Source organism: Rousettus aegyptiacus, unplaced genomic scaffold, assembly GCF_014176215.1.
Source record: "Rousettus aegyptiacus isolate mRouAeg1 unplaced genomic scaffold, mRouAeg1.p scaffold_m13_p_3, whole genome shotgun sequence".
Lineage (NCBI taxonomy): Eukaryota > Metazoa > Chordata > Mammalia > Chiroptera > Pteropodidae > Rousettus > Rousettus aegyptiacus.
The window spans coordinates 172,721,395-172,739,168 of record NW_023416306.1 but is presented as its reverse complement, the minus strand read 5'-3'; the positions used below and the strand labels follow the sequence as shown (position 1 = coordinate 172,739,168).

The 17,774-nt window shown below is 64.4% G+C and overlaps 1 protein-coding gene across 5 annotated transcripts; it reads right to left on the bottom strand.

Annotated features, from left to right (window-relative positions):
- Positions 1–3,294: 3,294 nt before the first annotated feature.
- EXOC3L4 (exocyst complex component 3 like 4) lies at positions 3,295–17,774 on the bottom strand. 5 transcript variants are annotated; one of them, XM_016166021.2, is made up of 12 exons: positions 17,647–17,774; positions 12,992–13,389; positions 11,452–12,103; positions 10,424–10,535; positions 10,064–10,186; positions 9,569–9,669; positions 9,272–9,352; positions 7,413–7,527; positions 6,767–6,886; positions 6,532–6,684; positions 5,966–6,087; positions 3,295–4,824 (listed from the first exon to the last, which is right to left on the bottom strand). In XM_016166021.2, exons 2-12 carry the CDS (start codon positions 13,371–13,373, stop codon positions 4,632–4,634), a joined length of 2,154 nt encoding a protein of 717 aa, XP_016021507.2. In that variant the 5' UTR covers positions 13,374–13,389; positions 17,647–17,774; the 3' UTR covers positions 3,295–4,631. The 5 variants fall into 5 exon arrangements, 4 of the variants coding, with proteins under 4 accessions (XP_016021507.2, XP_016021508.2, XP_016021509.2 ...); XM_016166022.2 differs by lacking the exon at positions 17,647–17,774 and adding an exon at positions 14,555–14,883; XM_016166023.2 differs by lacking the exon at positions 17,647–17,774 and adding an exon at positions 14,567–14,883.

Below are 17,774 nucleotides of genomic sequence, written 5' to 3'. Positions count from 1 at the left end.
GGTGTATCAGTAAGAACCGCCACTCCTGGGAGTGTGGGCTGCAAACCGGGCCCTCCTCCAGCACGTTCGCATTTTCCCAGGGGGTGCTCCCCATTTCACACCAGCAGCTAGAGCGCAGAGAGGGGGAGGAACTTGCCTAAAGTCACCCAGCTGGGAAGGCGCAGAGCTGGGGTCCCAGACTGCAGGTGTCTGAATCCAGAAGCTAGTTCTTAACCCTTACTCCAAATCCACAGGGAGAGCAAAGCCCAAAACGCCAAGCAGAGAGCAGAGCCCAGCACACCAGACACCCCAAAGGCGGTGGGTGGGGCTGCTCCCGACACTCCTCCTTCCTGAGCCCCTAAGATCCATTATTCAGAGACTCTATCAGTCTAGTTCTTACAGGGCTCAAGGACTGCAGCCCGCCCCCCAACCTAGATGCCTCTGCAAAAGCGGCTTCCTCACCCATGCCCAAAACTTCACGACACAGGTCCCTTCCTTGGCTGAGTTGTACAAACTCAGGTGTCCCGGAGGGGACCCTGGCTGCTTCTGGGGAAGGACACAGGGGAGATGGGAACAAGGAGACGTCACTTCTTATCCTTTTTGTACCTTTTTAATTAGGAACCGTGTGAATGTGTCACTATGCGAAACATGATCGAAGTTAAAAACGAAAACACTTAACACGTTTCTCAAGCCGCCAATGTGCATGTGGGTGTGCAGACGGAATGGGCCTTGCAAGGAGGAAGCGCGCGCCTTGGCGGTGACCAGGCCAGGCTCTGTGGGTCCCGGGAGACGGGCGGCCCCAGGGGGGGCCTGCCTTGTCCAAGCTTCCATTCCCCCAAGCCTTTGATGAGCATGAAGTCCCAGGGAGGCAGGGCTGAGACCCTGGGGGCGCTCACCCATGGTGGGGGCCTGCTCCGCCCCCTCGTGAGACCAGACCCCCCAAGACCCGGAGCTCGGTGGGCCCTGTTTTGCCATTGCCCAGCGTGCCACCCATGGGCTGGGCCCAGTCCCTCCCCAAGGCCTGCGCATAGACAGATGGCAGCCACCGACCCCAGCAGGGTTCCTCTGGTCTGCTGGGGTTCTCAAAGGAACTCTGTGGGAGGAGGAAGTGAGATTGGGGACGGCAGCGGGCCCTGGGAACAATGCGGCCTCCTTCCCCTGATCACCGCTTCCTATCCCACGGACAGTGGTGAGGGGCCCGGCAAGGGCGGAATCCCGGTTGCCGAGGGGGCTGCCCCTGGGTGCAGGGGTCCCCCCTGAGATCTGGGGCTGGGAAGGAAGGGGCCTGGGTCACCAAGCAAGGAAGGAAGAGGGCGAGGCTGTGCCCGCACGGGGCCGGCACGCTGACCGCCGCTCCTAGCACGGCCTCGGCGCCTGGGTCTCATCGCCCCGAGCTCCCTCGCCTGCTGGGTGGTGCCCGCGTGCTGCGGACGAGGACACCGAGCCTCACAGGAAAGCGCCCAAGCCCCCAGCTGCAGGAGGGGAGAGCCGAGACCTGAACACACACCCGTGTGCGTGGCCCGGGGGCTCATCCAACGACACACTCAGGCAGGGGGGCCCGAGCGCCAGGGACCAGCAGGCAGAGGTGCCACACAGGGTGCGAGCCCCCTGTCACCCCGCGCCTGCCCTTGGGCTGGCAGGCTGCGGTTCCCCATGCCCTTGGACCTCCGCACCCCGCCCTGGCAGGCTGGCCCTCCACACCTTCACATCGCCCCCCTGCCAGGCCTGGTCTGGAGCTCCGGAAACTTCTCAGAGCAGGCTCTGTCCCAAGGGCCCATAGGCTCAAGGACAGAGGGCAGAGGCCCCTCCAGTCCATGAAGGAACCTAGAAAGCTTGGGCATCGGCGGAAGCCGAGCTGAGCAGAGAGAAGAGACAGGAGGGCCATGCTGCGGACGGGGACGGGGGACCGGGGGTCAGAGGGTGGGGCCCGGAACCCGAGCTGGGGGGCAGTAATAACACGGTCCCAGGCTACGCTGCTCCATAGAGGAACACAGACACTGGGCCATGGTCCTCTGTCCCCGGGGCACATGCGGGCTGGCACACTCCAGGAGCATGCACGCACACACTTCCTTATCAGCCAGATACCCTGCTCCACAACATGGAAGCAGCTCTGAGCGCCAGCCCACCCCGTTGCCTGGACAACGGGATGGCCAAACATTCTGGGCTCTTTGCAAGGCCTTGGAGGGCATGGTAGACAGGGAGGGCGGAAGGGTCCTGGGCACAGCACCCACCCACCAAGGCAGAGGGGCCGATGGCCAAACCCCAGGCCTGAACCATCCCAGCATGCCCGCCTCAGCCAGCCCTATGGTCCCCAGCTTCCCGAATGCGCCCTCATTAGGAGCTGCCATCCGGCCTCCTGCTCATCCTGCATGCCTTGGGGTGCTGATCCCGGCCCCCGGCCCCTGCCGGGCTGGCAGGGGCACACACCAGGGCACACACACCCACCTGGGCACAGGGGATCCTGCCAGGAAACCCGACTTCCTGTCTCTGGGCCTAGAAATGCTCAGGTAGACAGTCCTGAGTCTGGGGCTAGATCCTTCCCACTGCAGCTGGAAGGAGGCTGCTCAGCCTCCTGGGGCCCTGTGCCCCTCGCTGACCCCACCCCCCTCTGAGTTCCCCCCACTCCTGCACTGGGGGTCTTCTCAGCCCCTGGGAACATGGGGTCACAGGTGGCCAGGGTCCTGGCTGTATGGCTGACGCTTCACCCTCCCCAGCCTCGGAGTCGCAGCTAGCACCCCATTTCACAGCTGGAAACACTGAGGCACAGAGAGATAAAGGAACTCGCCAACAGTCTCGTGGTGGAGAGTGGCAGAGCTGGGACTGGACATTTTCCCACCTCAGCAGCCTGGCTGGGAAATCCAGTCCCGAAACCTTCAGCCTTCAGCCAAGGGGCTCAAGGGCCAGGTCGGTCAGGGTCAGGGTCAGGGGCTCGGCCAGGGACTGCAGGGGCTCCCTAAGGAAAATCTGGCCAACACCAGACCAAGTCAAGGCTTCCTATACCCCACCCCGCCCCGCCTGAGACTCACCTAGGCCACTATGGCCCCTGGGGCTACAGGTGTGTTAGGCTGAACTGTCAGTCACCTGCCCCTCCCCGTGGCTGCAGATCCCAAGCCACCTGTGCTGACCCCTGGTGTGAAGCAGTGCCAACTTCTGCCCTCTGCTGGCCTCGGTTTCCCCACTGATACAAGGACTGCCGGTCAGTGGCAGCAGGGCAGCATGCCCCCAACCGCCCGCCCGGAGGCTGGGCGCCTGGGAGCCCAACCGCTCCTCTTCCTCATTCCTGCCCCACCCGCCCCCACCCATCAGATTCCCTGCTCTGGTCACTCCCCGCGCCCTACGCCCCCCTGCACCCACGGAGCGGGCAGCCCTGGCATCTGCTCCCAGTTCCCGCTGGACCCCAACATGACCCAGTCCTGGCTCTGAGCTCCAGCCCTGGTGCGGGGGACAGGGTGGACGTGCCTGGGTCCCACCCACTGGCTGTCCACGGTGTCAGGAGCTGTGCCCAGGAGGAGAGAGGCCCCCGCCCGCCCAGCCAGCCCCGCAGCTTGCAAGACCCTCGCCCTGTCCGCAGCTGACTCAACTGTGTCGGGCCCTTTGAACCTTGGCCCACTTACGGTTACCTGCTCCCCACTCTTGCCATGGTCAGGGTCAACCCAAGACAGCCAGCGGGGGGCTTCCTGCGGAGGGGTGTTGGGGCAAGGGTGGGGGTGGGGGGAGGCACCCATCCTGCCTGTTTCAACATCTCCCTGTAAATCCCCTCATCTCGGGCTCGGCCTCCTTGGCTGGCCCACAGCTGCCAATGCAAATGAGCTTCCCAGCAAATGAACTTCCTCACCTGCAGGCTGCAGCCAGATTTCAGTGCCAGCTTTTCATGAGACAGGGACGGGGATGGGGTGGGGTGAGGGGCAGGTGCACACTTGTCAGGCCTTCTCTCCCCCCGCCCCGCCCCCACTCCACAGTGCCGGGAACCCAGCAGCCCCTCATCTCCCGCTGCTGGGAAATCCGTCCGCATCTAACCCAGACACCTGCAGGTGCAGGGCAAACCTGGGCCTTTTGTTGTCTCCCAGGGGCCCCGGCCTGCTTAGAACATGAGACAACAGTGCCCGCCTGTGCCGGGCGAGGCCCCGTTGGCACTGGGGGGGGGGTGTGTGTCCCGGCTGAGCCCAGCTTGCTCTGCAGCCGCAGCCCTGGTCTCCCCACTGACATGTCCACGACATGGAGGCGCAACAGAGCCTTCCGGCCTGGCTCCTGGTGCCCGGGACCCAGATCGCCTGCTCCCCGCTCAGGGGCCACACCATCTCTATTCATGTTTATTTTAAAAATAAATACTCTGTTGTTTGCTTTCGGACCGGGGGTGGTGCGGGACCCTCGGGCAGGAGCGCCTTCTCTGGTGCAGCGTTGGAGGGAGCCCCTGCCTCCCAAACACTCCCCGCAGATGCCTGGAATGCTTCTCTCGCTGCTGCTACTCCCTGCCTGGCAGCGCGCTCGGCAGAGGACAAAAATACCATGCTTCTGGGCTTCAGGGTTGGGAGCTGGGCTGAGCATGCCTCCCTGGGCTCCCAGCTTCCGGCTCGGGGCCTGTGGGGATGTGGTTGACCCTACACCTGCTGCGGCCTCCGCCTGGGGTCGGTCCCCCTCTGGACCAGGAGCAGTTAGATGCAGGTCATGAGCATGTTTACTGACGTGGGCACCTTGATCTCCTGGAAGAGCACGCGGCGCTCATCGGTCCCGGAGTCCCCAGCCTCGGCCGCAGCCCTCAGTAGGTCCTGGGCATGCTGCAAGAGGCGCTGGTTCCGCCGGTGGCCCAGGCGGCGCAGGGACAGGATGGCCAGCACGTGGTCCCGTCTGCAGAGACACGGGGCCTTCGCTGAAGACCCAGCACCCCCAGGGACCCCACATCTCAGGCAGAGGGAACCCCTAGCTTAGGCTGGACGTACAACGGCACCCATATTCCTGGAGCCTGGTCTGAGAGGGGCTGAGAACACGGGGGGGGGGGCAGGCGGAGCAGAGCCCCCGGAGGCGCTGGCTGGTACGTGAAGGGGGCCAGCCAGGTGGAGACGGGAAGGGGCCCACAGAGGAGACAGCGCTTGCAGAAGTTCAGAAGCGTGGCCTGAGGGAGGGGGTGACGTGGCCCTGCAAAGGGCGATCGCGGGACAGGGAACCTGGGGGTGCTCGTGAGCCCTGTGCTGGTGGCTGCAGCCAGAAGGGCACCGCGTGGAGGCGGGAGGCCAGCACCCACAGGTGTTGCTAGAAGCTAGTCGCACCTTCTCAGTCCAAGCAAGCACCTTTTCAGGGCTCTAAGCAACGCCCCCAGGAACCTGGGAGGGTGGGTGGCGGAGGTCCGGGCAATGCGGCAATGTGTGGAGAGGCCAGGAGGGGAGCCCCGGAGTGTTTCCTTGCTTTGCAAGAACAATCACTCTGAGTCAAAGGCAGAAAGACAGCCTGGCTGGGCCTGGGAAACCTCCCTGGGGCTTAGCCCTGGGGCCAGAGAGGGAGTGAACACCCGGTTTTCTGCGCCCTCCCCTATCCTGGAATCTCCCAGGCCTGCAGAGAAATTCAGACCGGGATTTCCACGGGTTCGATGACTCACCCAAACCCCAATACGACCCAGGATCAAAGTCTCCTTCCTCCTGGCAGGAGTTTCCAGAGAGGGCTTTCTCTCAGGGCTTTCTCTCTGAGGTGGGGCCACACCTCCCCCCAAATTCCCGAGGATGTGTCTCTGCCATCGGGCACTTCTGATGAGGGGCCCCAAGCCCGCTCAGACTCCAGGGCCCCTCCATCCCACCACGAGACCAAACGAGGACCACAAGGAAGAGGTTATGAGGGGGCAGCAGCCCTGTTCCCTGGCTTCCCTGCCCCCAGGGGCTCCAGGGCTCCTCGCCTGCCCACCTGCAGCCCCCAAGACCTGCGGAAGCCACGGGTCCCAAGCCCTATGGCCCCCTGGCGCGCCTCCAGAGCCCGGGGCGGGGGCAGGTGGGGTGCGGACCTGATGTCGGGGTAGCTCTTGATGAGCGTCTCCAAGTGTCTCTGGATGTCCTCTTTGTAGGTCTCGCCCAGTATGTCAGCCACACACGGGATCGCTCGGCTCAGCCACGTGGCCCCAGAGCCCTGCAGAGGCAGGGTGACAAGTGCAGGCGGGCCATCTCCCCAGGGAGTCCCCTGGCCACCCCTGCAACCTCCCCATGAGGGTGCCGTTGGCCCTTGGGCGGGCCCCACTGCAGCCCCACGGAAGGGGCCGCGCGGCTTGGCACGTGGACGCGCCACAGCACAGTTGTCATCCTTCCAGGGGCAGCACAGTGTCTTCCCGTCTCTGCTCATATGGGTAAACCGAGGCCTCAGTCCAGCAGATGCAGCTGCGACACTCGCCCTTTCCCCATGCACCCCACAAAATGTAAGCCAGCTACGCAAAGCACCGCCCACCGGGCCCCGCCCCCTCCGGCTGCTGCGGGTCGAGACCGCCGCTTGGACCCGAGCCCTGCCCTATGCTCTGAGCTCTTGCAGGGACCGAGTGGAAGTGAGAACAGTGAGTGAAGGGCCCACGGCCGCAGGTACCAGGTGCTGGAAGGTTGCGTCAATGGCCTGGGCTTCAAGGCTCATCTTCTGGGAGCAGGCCTTGCGGTCCACGCCCTGGAGCCGCTTCTGCGGGCTCAGCACCTGCGCCAGGTACTCGCGGACCACGTAGCGGTGCACCTCCTGCAGAATCTCCTGGACACGGGGGCGGGGGCGGGCTCGGGGTCAGCAGCCTGGCCGGGCATGTCCCCACCAGGTGCCTGCCCCTTCCAGATACCTGCATGCAGGCAGGGACCACAAGCTCCAGGTGCCTGGCGAAGGCCAACACCTTCTCCATGAGGGGCAGCAGTGTGTCCTGTGTCAGCCAGGCCTTGGTGCACAGGTCCCTGAAGAGTGGCTGCGGGCAAGGGTAGGAGCAGGGACTGTCCAGTCGTGTCCTCCCCAGCCACCAGACCCTTCCCTCAGAGCCCAGCATGTGGCTCCTGACAGGGGTGTTTCAGGCCTGGGGACAATCTGTCAATAGGAAGAAACTCTAGGGGACTATCTGACTCCTCAACAGGGTACCCTAGTGACATCTCTCCTACCACAAATTATGTCCCTAGGCCTTTGGCAGAAGTCCTGAGCTCCGGGGGACACAGTGTGAGTTGGAGCCTCTGGCCCGGCCTTGCTTGGAGGAGGCCTGGGGATGTGCCGAGGGGCTGGGCGAGGGCCCCGTGTCCTTGGGCCTTCTGTCTCCAAGAAGTGGAGACTAATTGTCCTGCTCAGCTGAGAACCTGTCTGGGTCTCCTGACCACCTCCAAGACACAACCCCTGAAACTGCCCCTGGAGTAAATGAATGCTCTGACTTGGACCCCCAGGTTCCAGGGCCCGGGGAGCGCCTGCTGGGTGTGGAAAGCGGGGAGGAAAGGGCCCGTGCCACACACCTGCACATCGCGCTGCAAAACCAGGAGCAGCTGCTTCTGGAAGGTGTGGATGGTCACCACCAGGGGCTTCTCCAGTTCCGCAAAAGTCCCCGGGAACCTGGCCAGAAGACTGGTCCTGGAGAGCGGCCAGGACAGGCGACAAAGTTGGCAAAGGGGGGAGCAGGCTGGGGGACGAAGCCCACCATACAGCCATGCAGGCTAGTGCCACACCAACTCCATTCATTCACTTAGACTATAGTGTGAAAGGCAGCCCCTGCAGCCACACAATGTAGTAACCCTGGGAGCAGAGTCAAGTGAGGCACCAAACCCCCAGGGGCCCATCATCGAGGCGTAGGTCAGAGGGATGCTGGTGGTGGCCCCACTGCGTGGCAGAGCCGCTCTGTGACAGCTCTGGTCCAAACTTCAGCCCTCCTGGACCGTGCAGCACAGCGTGCCTGGCAAAGGGGCCTCCTTTGAGCCTTATAACTGCCTCCCTGAAGGTGACAATGTCCCCATTTCACTGTTGAGGAAACTGAAGACTAAGCTCTGCCCAGTCCCTGGTTCGCGGATGGATAACGGCAGGCTAATGTTCCATCAGAGGCGGCTGGCCAGAGGCCACCTACCGAAGGATGGGAATGTTCCCAAGGGCTGAATCGATGAGCCTGGCGCAGATTAGGGACAAGAGAATGTTAGAGAAATAGTGCCTCCTCGTGGTCAGGCTTTGGATTCGGACAGGCTTGGTTCAGGTGCCGGGTCCAGCACATACTGGCCATGTGACTGTGGACAAGTGGCATTTTTTCCCCCCTGAACCTCCATTTTCTACTCGGGAATGTCACACTTGGGATGAAATGCATCTGACAGGCAAAGCCCTAGCACAGTGCCTGGCACATCACAAGTACTCACGAAGAACAAATGTAAACAGAGTCTTCCAAGGCAGGGGACCCCAACCCCCGGGCTGGGGACCAGTACTGGTTGGTCCGTGGTCTGTTAGGAACCGGGCCTCACAGCAGGTGAGCGGCCGGAGAGTCAGCGAAGCTTCCCCTGTGTTCGCAGCCGCTCCCCAGCGCTAGCATCACCGCCTCAGCTCCACCTCAGACCATCAGGCATCGGATTCTCATAGGAGCACCGGTCCCTGGTGCCATAAAGGTTGGGGACCGCTGTTCTAAGGCATTGAGTCCTAGGGGCAGGTGCTCTGATTTCCATTAGACAGAAAAGGAAAAGAGGGACAGGAAAGGGAAGCAACTTATCTCGAGGCACATGGCCAGCAAGTGGCGGAGCTGGAACAGGGACCCAGGACGGCCGAGTCTGTGCCCATAGCCGCTGGCTGCCCTGCAGCAGCTTGGGCATCCAAACGAGGTGGGGACTCTGACATTTGGTCTGAGGTTAAAGGCACATAAGGTGGGCAGCCACTGCCAGCCCATGGGGAGGGCCTCTGTCTCCTGGGGACAGAGGGATCCAGGCCCTGCCCCCAGCATATCTTAGGTGGAGTGTCATGGAGAGCTTTCCGAAAAAGAAGGTGTCTTAAAAAGAAAGAAGTCCGGCTGGGATGAAAGGAGGGAAACGATGGAGTCCAGAGTGGCAGAGGTGGACTGGGCAGGACACGGGTGGCTGTAATTTCTCAGCCTCTGCTCAGCCTTGAAACTCCTCGCATCCCTTCCAGGGACTCATCTCCGCGTAGCAAGGACCCCGCGGCGGAGACAGGAGTTGAGGGTGCATTCCTGGAGGCCACCTGGGACATCCGCCCAAACACCTGTCCAAATTTGTTTCCTTTGCGCGCGCGCCAGCAATGGAGAGCCACCTGCGTCCCGGTTTCTGGAGCTCGCGCGCCCTCTGCTGGCCGCGCCGGCACCGCGCCCCGGGAAGGAGCGGGAGAGACCCACCTGAGCTCCTCGCAGGCGTTGATGTTGGCGCCCAGGTGCGGCTCGTTCACTGCTTCCGACTCCAGAAAAGCTTTTTGAAACCTGGGAGCAGAGTACGCAGAAGCCTTGGGGAGCCTTCCTGTCGCTCTATAACCCCCTCCCACCCCCCGTCCTTCCCTCCTCGAGTCCCCACGCAGACCTCCAGCCTTACGGGATCTCCGACTCCGAACAGGATAGGCCATCCCCCAGGGACGACCATCTTCCACACCCTGACCCGGCCGCTCCACCCACCCCACCCAGCCAAGGATGCACGCGCACCTGGGCACAAAGAGGCCAAGCTCGCGCGCGCATATCTTCAAGGTGGTGGCCTCCAGCTCCGCGGAGATGGCCCTGGCCGCCTTCACGTGTTCTGCCACCAGCTGCGAGTGATGCCACGCGCTGAGCGGGAGTCTGAACCCTTGCACCTAACGTCCCCAGCCCCCACCTAGTGGCCCAGCGACGTCTCCGGCACGCCCTGCTCTGTCTCAGTCTCAGCTTCAGCATCCGGTGGCCCCAACCTGAGGGTCAATCCTCCCAGCTACCCGCACCACGGCCACCTGCCAAGCCGGAAGCTGCGCTCTGGCGCTCCGAGCCTGGCCATGCGACCAGCGTCCCCCGTTCCGCCGCACGTGCAGCTCCAGGCTCCCCGCTAATGGGAAGGGGAGTTTAGGACTGAATTTTATAACTTTGGGTGTCCCCACCTCCAAGGAGACTAAACACCATCTGAGGCCAAACACACGTTCCCTCAGCCCCCCTCGCCGGCCGCAGCCGCACCATGTGGACGTCCTTGGACAGCGGCGAGTGGTAACGGTCCTGCAGCACGTCGGGCGTCTCGGCGGCCTCCCAGCGGCTCTGCTCCATCTGCAGGATGCGGTCCAAGCAGCTCGCGATCTTGGTCTGTGTGGGGTGGGAGGGGGTGGCGGCGAGATCTTCCCAGAAAGGAGATCCGGGTGTCCCCTCCCGAGCCCCGTCGCGTGCCCTTGGAGATAAGCATCACCTAGCGAGGGCACAAGCCGCGCCCGAGGCCGCAGGGTGAGGCCTGAGCCGCAGCCAGCACTTGGAACGTGATCCTGGGCACGCGCTGCACCTGGACCCCACCCCTCCGGCCCGGCCCCGCCCCCGGCCCCGCCCCACCTCCAGGAAGCTGGTGTAGTCGCTCTCCAGTCGCGCCCACATCTCAGGTTCCAGGAGCGGGGGCAGCGGCTCCGTGGACAGAGTCAGGTCCGGGGCGCCCAGGAAATTAGGACTGGAAGACAGGCAGGGGGCTGATGCGGCAGCGGCCGCCCCGCTCCCCTCTGGCCAGGCTCAAAGCCTAACACGCCATCACCAGCCATCGCCGGAGGGGCCGGGACCTGGGCATCTGTTCACACACTTCGCCCCGCACCCCGCCCTCCGGGCTTCTGTGCCAACCCCACCTCGCCCCACACGCTTCTCAGTGCTGAACGCCCTGGCGCTCTGGCAATCAGCTGGGCACACAGAATACAAAGGACGGCTGTGAGATGGACCTCGCTCCGCCAGGCTGCCTCTGAAGTGACCTCTACCCTCACCGCCGCGGCACACCCAAGACTGAGCTCTAAGCGCCCCCGGCACCACGCAGCTCAGGAGACTGCCACTCTGCAGCCCGCACCAGGGAAGCCGGACGGGGGCACACAGCGAACTGTGCCCAGGACCTTAGGCACGCTCCCCCCGCCCGCTCTCCGGCCTGCGCGGCTGGCGAGAGCTCACACGGGAGGTGACCCACCCCATCGCACCGCAGGCGGAGCGGCCCGTGCCCTGCTCCGGGGTGCCCACCCAAAGGGGAGAGCGGGGTGAGATCCAGCCCCGCCAAGCCGCTGCGAGCGCGCTCGTGCTCCGCCTGGGCCGACGTCCTTTCTAACTCGCCCAAAGGCACTTTGTAGGCTGGCACAGGCTCCCTAACTGGGCTCCACGCCCTCCCCCACGCTTTCCAGCTTCCGGAACCGGCGCCTCGGTGCCCCTTAGAAAAACTGCGGCGGGAGCGCGCCCCGACCGCGAACCACGAGGACAGACTGTGAAAGGCACGGGCACTTCCGACGGCCCGTCGGCAGCTCTCTCCCAAGGAGCAAAGGGAGGAGCCCTGCGCTCCTCAGGGTTTCGGAGGCCTCCAGGTGAGCAGTGCCAGCCCTCCCCGGCTGAGCCCTCACCTGCCGTAGACATTGGCGGCCCAGTCCAGCAGCGTGTAGAGCTGCTCGCAGCCGCGCGCGTCGTGCGCCAGCTCCTGCAGGCGCTGGGCCACCGCGCCGTGGAAGGCGCGCAGGTAGGCCTCCCACGCCGGGAAGCCGGCGGCCGCATAGGCCGGCTGCACCTCCAGCTGCACCTTCTGCAGGTCGCTGCGAAGCAAGACGCCGAGCTCCGCCAAAAGCTGGGCCAGGCCCGACGCGCCCTCCGCCGCCTCCGGGGCCTGCCCCGCGCCCGCCTGCCGCACCCGCTCCTGCGCGCTCCGCCTCACGGCGTCCTCCCAATGCTGGCGCCAGCGGCGTGGCGTGCGCAGGAAGTCGCCGTCGGCAGGGGACGTCGGGTGGGCCTCCTCTTCTGCGCGCACCACGTGGGCCACCTCGGCCAGCGCGGCCGCGTCCACGCCGTCCGGGCCCAGCGTCTCGCGCACGATGGCGGCGATCTCCGCGGCCAGCCCGTCGTAGTGCAGGCACACGTCCATGGCACGCCGCGCGAAGCCCGTGGGGTCCTGCTCGAAGGTGTGCGAAGCTTTCTCCGCCGCCAGCTGCGCCTCCAGGTGCTGCAGCTGTTCGAAGGCCGTCAGCAGCTTCCGCTGGGAGATGAGGTCCGCCACGGATTTGCCTTTTTGCGAGGGCAGGCGAGGAGAGGGGCGGTGAGGGGCGCTGCCCCAGCAGCCTGTGTCCTCGACCCGCAGCCCCCGTCTGACAGATCCGGACCTGGGCTTCCCGGCCCCAGAGCTCAATGGGAGGTCTGCTGAGCAACGTCCTCAACTGCCACAGTTGTCCCTCCGAATCACCTTCGAAGAGGCAGAACCCCAGGCCCCAAGCCTGGCCGACGGCGGCGTTTGGAGCAGCCCCTGCCTTCCTCACTTTCAGCCCTGCCCCCACCCTCACCCCCAGCTCTGCTGAGCTGGACCCCCTGGCCTCAGGTGCTGTCCTGATACAGGTCTCATGGGGTTAGAGCTCCGGCTGGGTTAGTCATGCACTTCGAGCTGTTCCCTGCCCTGGGCCAGCTCCACCTCCCCCCGCCCCAGGAGGCCTCTACCTCCACCTGCAACCCTCCTTCAGGGCCCAACTCTGGTTCGTCCTGGTCTGGGCAGCCGTCTGACCTTCCCTGCAGGCAGCCATGGCTCTACGCACCCTCTGAAGCTCTGTGATCTAAGGCAGCCCGTGCCTGGTCCATCCCTGAACTTCAGGTAGGAACCAGGCTGCAGAGGGCTGTGGAGAGGCCCGGGCTCTGGACCCACGCCAATACGGATTCAAATCCCATTCCTCCACTTTCCACTGTGAAACTTGAGGCCAGTCGCTTAACCTCTCTGAGCCTCACCTTCCTCACCCGCCCAGCGAGGGCCCCTTTGCTGAGATGCTGGATGAATTTGAAACGCAACTGCGTGGCGGGCAAGGACTGGGGACGCTGGTGAGCAGAGCCTGTCGGGAGGCGCGGGTTCTCCCGCGCCAGCCCCTGGCCCCGGTCTCCTCCCAGGCTTAGTGCTGTTTGTGAAGCTCTCACCTGCCTCGGGTTCCGGCTCCTCAGGCCCCGCCCCAGTGGACAGCTGCCGGCCGACACCATCCGTGACTCCTGGCGCAGCCGTGGCCTGGCACTGCTCAGCAGCCGGGCTGTCATTCGGCGCACGCCGCCGCCAGGACCGGAGCAGGAAGCGGGAGCTGCGCCGGAGCAGGCCCGGGTCCTCCTCGGAGCCTGGGCCCGAGGCCCGCTGGCTCGCCCGGGCGAAGGCCTGCCGTAAGGTGGCCAGGCCCGGCCGCGCTTCCCCACGGTGGGTGCCGGGCGCACCCACGCTGCCAGCCCTCCCAGTGAGCGGGGTCTTTGGCTCCGCAGGCTCCTTGGGGCTGTGCAGCTCTGGCCCAGAGGTCACTGTCCGAGGTGACGGCATCTTGACAGCAGGGGAGCTGGAGGTGAAAGAGAGGCTCAGGAGGCCTGGGGGGTGCCTGGCCCTGGGGAGCAGGCACGGAAACTCTTGAGAACTCTGTGGGACCTGGTGGGGCCCAGCAGCTTATCAGGGAAGCTTCCTCAGCCTGTCAAAACAGTGTCCTTGGGCAGCTCTCGTGGCCAGAGCCATCTGAGCCAGGCTGCAACCAGCACTGAGAAGCAGAGCTACCTCCTCGAGAAAGCCTTCCCTGACAGCACCTTCCAGAAGGGTCTCAGGTGCACGTCCTCACAGGCTCTGTCAGGCCAGACCCTCCATTGGACCTGGACGTGCAGGTTCTGAGGCGCAGCCCAGCCCGCTGTCCCCAGGGCTGGACCCAGCAACCACATCCTGGACCTTAGGTCCCGAGGCCTAAAATGCCCCACCCCCCGCAATCACCACCCCGGAGCCCTCAGCTCACCCCATTCAGTGCATCAGGCCTAACTGCTTCAGCACTTGGGGACCCCATGGAAAGCCACCTCCTTCCCAGGGTGTCTCAGAACTGGAGGGAGGCGGTGTCAGGGTTGAGGGCACTGTCGGGGCCGAGGCCACCCGCAGCTTATCAGGGCCTTGCAGCCCCGTCGTGGGGGGCGGGGACAGGAGCCTCGGGTCTATCTTTAACCACTGCTGTTTCTTACCCTCCGCCTCCCTCCCCCCACCAGTTCTGGCCTTAACCCCATGGAGGGTGAGGACAGGGTCCCTCGAGCATGGGGGTGCCAATCAGAGGCTGGCTCTGTCCCACCCGGAGCTTGGGTTCTCACCACCCAGGCCCCCCAAGATCTGCCCAAACCCTCTTTCATTCAGCCGAGCATGCTGAGTTTGACTTTCTGGCTTTAGGTTAAGCTAGGGATGGGAGAGGAGAGAAATTTCTCTGCCTGCCTGGACCTCCTACCCACCCAACTGTGTAGAGGGGGGTGGGGTAGGGGTTCCGGCCCACAAGGTTTCATTTTAGCCTTGGAGAAACTGGGACCAAAGGAAGCGCAGAATTCACTGACCGAGAGGCTGAGCCCCAGCCCATGCCCGGGTCCCCCTGCCCCCCAGGACAGAGAACAGGCCAGAGCCAACGCCTGATCCTTGGGTGACCCCGAGCGGGAACAGCTTCTCCCCAGGTCTTGGTTTGCCCAGGGTGGCAGGGCCCAGACCCTTACCCGCACCCACACCTTCCAGCGAGACGTATGTCCAGGCGCCAGGCAGGCAGAGCTGAGCCGAGGCCCAGTCCCCTTGCCAGAGGCTGCCGGGCAGCTGAAGGAGGCCCGGAGAGAGGGAGCGGTAGGCCCAGGTGATTAATGGGGGCCTTATCAGCCCCGCCCCGGGCCACAGGTCATCGTCCTCCCCTGGCGCCAGGACTCAGTGACCCTGCCCTGGCTCCGACCGGCCCACACAAGGCAGGAAGCATTATCACAGGAACCAAGTGTCCCCCGCACTCCCCGCTTCCTGGCGCCCCTCAGCGCCCAGTGGGGGCGGGCGTGGTGCCGTGGTGCCGGAGAGAAGTGTCCCAGCTCTGCTGCGCCCGCCAAGGCTCCGCCACCGCGGGGACGTGGGGGCGGACAAGCCGAGCCCAGTCTTAGCTGGGAAGACATCACACTTAGTAAGCACCTACTGTGTGCCCAGTCCCATGCCTGGCACACACCACATCTGCAGCACAACAAAGTTTCAGGGTGTCATTCATCTCATTTCATAGATGCGAAAACAGGCTCAGAGAGGGGCAGGGTCTTGCCTGAAGCCACACGGCGGAGGGGTGGGAACCCCCACTGGCCCGGGCCTGACTGGAAACCTGGGCCAGAGGCTAGATTCCCCTGCCTCCCAGAACCAGCGAATCGGGGTGGCTGCCCAAGGAACCCCTTCTCTCAGCAGAGGGACCCAAGGTCGGGGCAGCTCCCAGATGCCAAGAGTGGAGTCAGACTTGAAGGTCTCCCCAGAAGCCTAGAGGCAGATTCTGGGGTACAGTGGGGCAGCTGGTGCTGGCGCTCATGGCAGGTTACACAGGCAGAGACTCGGGGCCCGCCCGGCCTGCTCAGCCACCCTCGTGCCCTCAGCGGGTCTGCAGGTGGTTCCCTCCGTGGTCCCCAGCTGGTCCCTCAGTCCCTTTGACCCTGCTCCTGCAGCTTCCCAAGCTGTTCTTGACCTTCCCGCAGCACAAGCCAGCCGGGCCACGCCCTCGCCTCCAACCCTTCTGCAACCCCCACCGCCCTCAGGCCAAACCCACGTCCTCAGTTTGGCATTCGCAGCCCACCAAGCAGGACTGAACGTCCTCCAGCCTCCCCTTCGGACTGCCCTGCGTCGCCCCCGCCCAGCGCCCCCGCCTGTGCAGCCCTGGCTTCCACAGCCACCGCCTCTCTGCTCTCCAAGCCTGACCCGGACTTCAGAACTCAGGGGCGTGGGTGCCGCCGCCTGCGAGGAGTCCTTGGGCTGTGCTGTGCCGCCTCTGCGCAGCGGGCACCTGGGACTGTCCCTGTGGTGGCAGGGCCCTCCTCGCTGGGCTGGGAGCCTCTGTCCTTCTGCCCCTCCCTGTCACCCCGGAGCCAGCCTGGAGGAGTGAACCGTCGGTGTCAGGGCTGCTGTCGCCTGGGCTGGCCGAGCCGGGCGCCACGCTGGGCTCTGCCGGCTGGTTCTGCTGCCCCCGCCGTGGCCCCCGCCCCATGCCTGCCTCCCCACGCCTGCAGGGCCCCTCTCTGGCTCTGCCTCCAGGGCCCTGAGTGTCCAGAGGCCCCAGGCCCCCAGTCTCCAGGGCAGGCCGATGCAGCTGCAGAGCCAGCAGCAGGGGTGAGGAGGCCACCCAGAAGATGTGGTCACTGGGAGCTCCCAGCCGGCCACTGCCTGTGACTAAGAGGTTGGGTCTGGGTCTCCCCTGCTTCCTACCCAGCCTCGGCTTCCCCTCCTTCCTCGCCCTCAGTCACCACTCCCCAATCCCCACTTCCCCTGAGCCTGGGCCATCACCCCGTCCGTCCTGCCGGGCTCCAAACCAGCCACCTCGGGAAGGTGACCGCCTGCACCCTGGGCCATACCCCAGGCCATCTCCCTCTTCCCTCCCACCTGCCATGCCCCATCACCTGATCACAAGTGCTAACTGCGCTTCTTCCTGGACCCCTTGGGTCCTGTCTCCTCAGAGCAAGCGGGGGGGGGGGGGAGGAGGGACAGGGAGGAGGGGTCTTACAGAAACACAAGCCCTCCTTAAAACCCTTCCTTGCAACCTAAGAGTCTCCTCCTGAAAATAAGAAGTTAGAATGTATGTTCTCCTCATACCATTTCACATTTGTCTGGAAGAACTTAAGGCAACAGAGCAGGCAAAGGAAACATGAGGCATAAATACTGGGAAGGACCATATTCACGGGACATATGATCCTCTGCTTCGCGCCCGGGAAAGTCTACTAGAAAAAGGCACTTAACGTGCTCTTCCTCGGCAGCAACGGGACACGAAACCCCAGGCCACCAACACCCTCAGAGAAACGACTCCTTAGTTGGGAGTCCAGGCCCTTGTGACCATCCGGGCCGGCTGCTGCTCCCGCTCTCTCACCAGCTCGAACCTCTCCGAGGCACCCACCTGTCCTCCACACTTTGCACAGACTGTTCCCTCTGCCAACAGTGACCTCACCCCCGCGTTCTCCAGCTGCCAATTTCTTCAAGGCTCAACATAAGTGGCTCCTCCTTCAAGAAGCCTTCCCTGATCAGCTGAAGCCCAGGCCACAGTCTGTACCTCCTGCTCTGGGCCTAGTCCAGCCCTGGGCATAATCTTCCCCCATGACTGAGGGACAGTTACAGGGTCCGGGGTGTCTACCCTTTGACCGGGACCCCCCCACACACACCTGGGCAGGGGGGCGGGGCTGAGCCAGCCCTCGGCCAGGGCTAGGTCACAGCAGGTGACTGAGAAAACAGGAGTGGTTCAGTGCGGAGTGTAAGCCCGTGAGTGTGTCCGCACTTTTGCGCGTGTGGGCTTCGCACCTCCGTGTGCCGGCCTGCGCGTGTCTGCCTGCGTGTGCCTCGGCGGGCCCGCAGGTGGCTCCCTCCGTGCGTCGGGGTGTCTGTGCCCTCACGCACGTCCTCACGCCTGCGTCTGTCCGTCGCTGTCTGCCTGTGGCTGTCCCCACTGTGATTCGCGCTGGCATTCTGGCCCAGGCTCCAAGCCAAGGCCCTCGGCCTAGAAGGCCGTTAATAGAACCGGAGCAGTCTCCGGTCCCTTGAGTCCCCACCCATGGTCTACAGCACCCCTGTGGCCCTCCCGCTCCACCTGCACGGAACTTACCTGCCGAGTAGGTAGACACTAGGCACTGGCAGAACAGAGCCACCAGGAGAGGCCGCTGAGCAGGGTCCTCAGAGCCAGGCCCAGGCAGCGAGGCCTCTGGAGCAGCCAGAGCAAGTGACCAACAGCTG

Bases quoted from the DNA above. Each gene is read 5' to 3' on its own strand.
- EXOC3L4 (XM_016166020.2), bottom strand. The intron at 10,187-10,423 runs GTGGGGCGGGGC...CACCCCACACAG, and splicing joins ACTACACCAGCTTCCTGGAG to ACCAAGATCGCGAGCTGCTT. The intron at 9,353-9,568 runs GTGCGCGTGCAT...CTCTGCTCCCAG, and splicing joins CTTGGCCTCTTTGTGCCCAG to GTTTCAAAAAGCTTTTCTGG.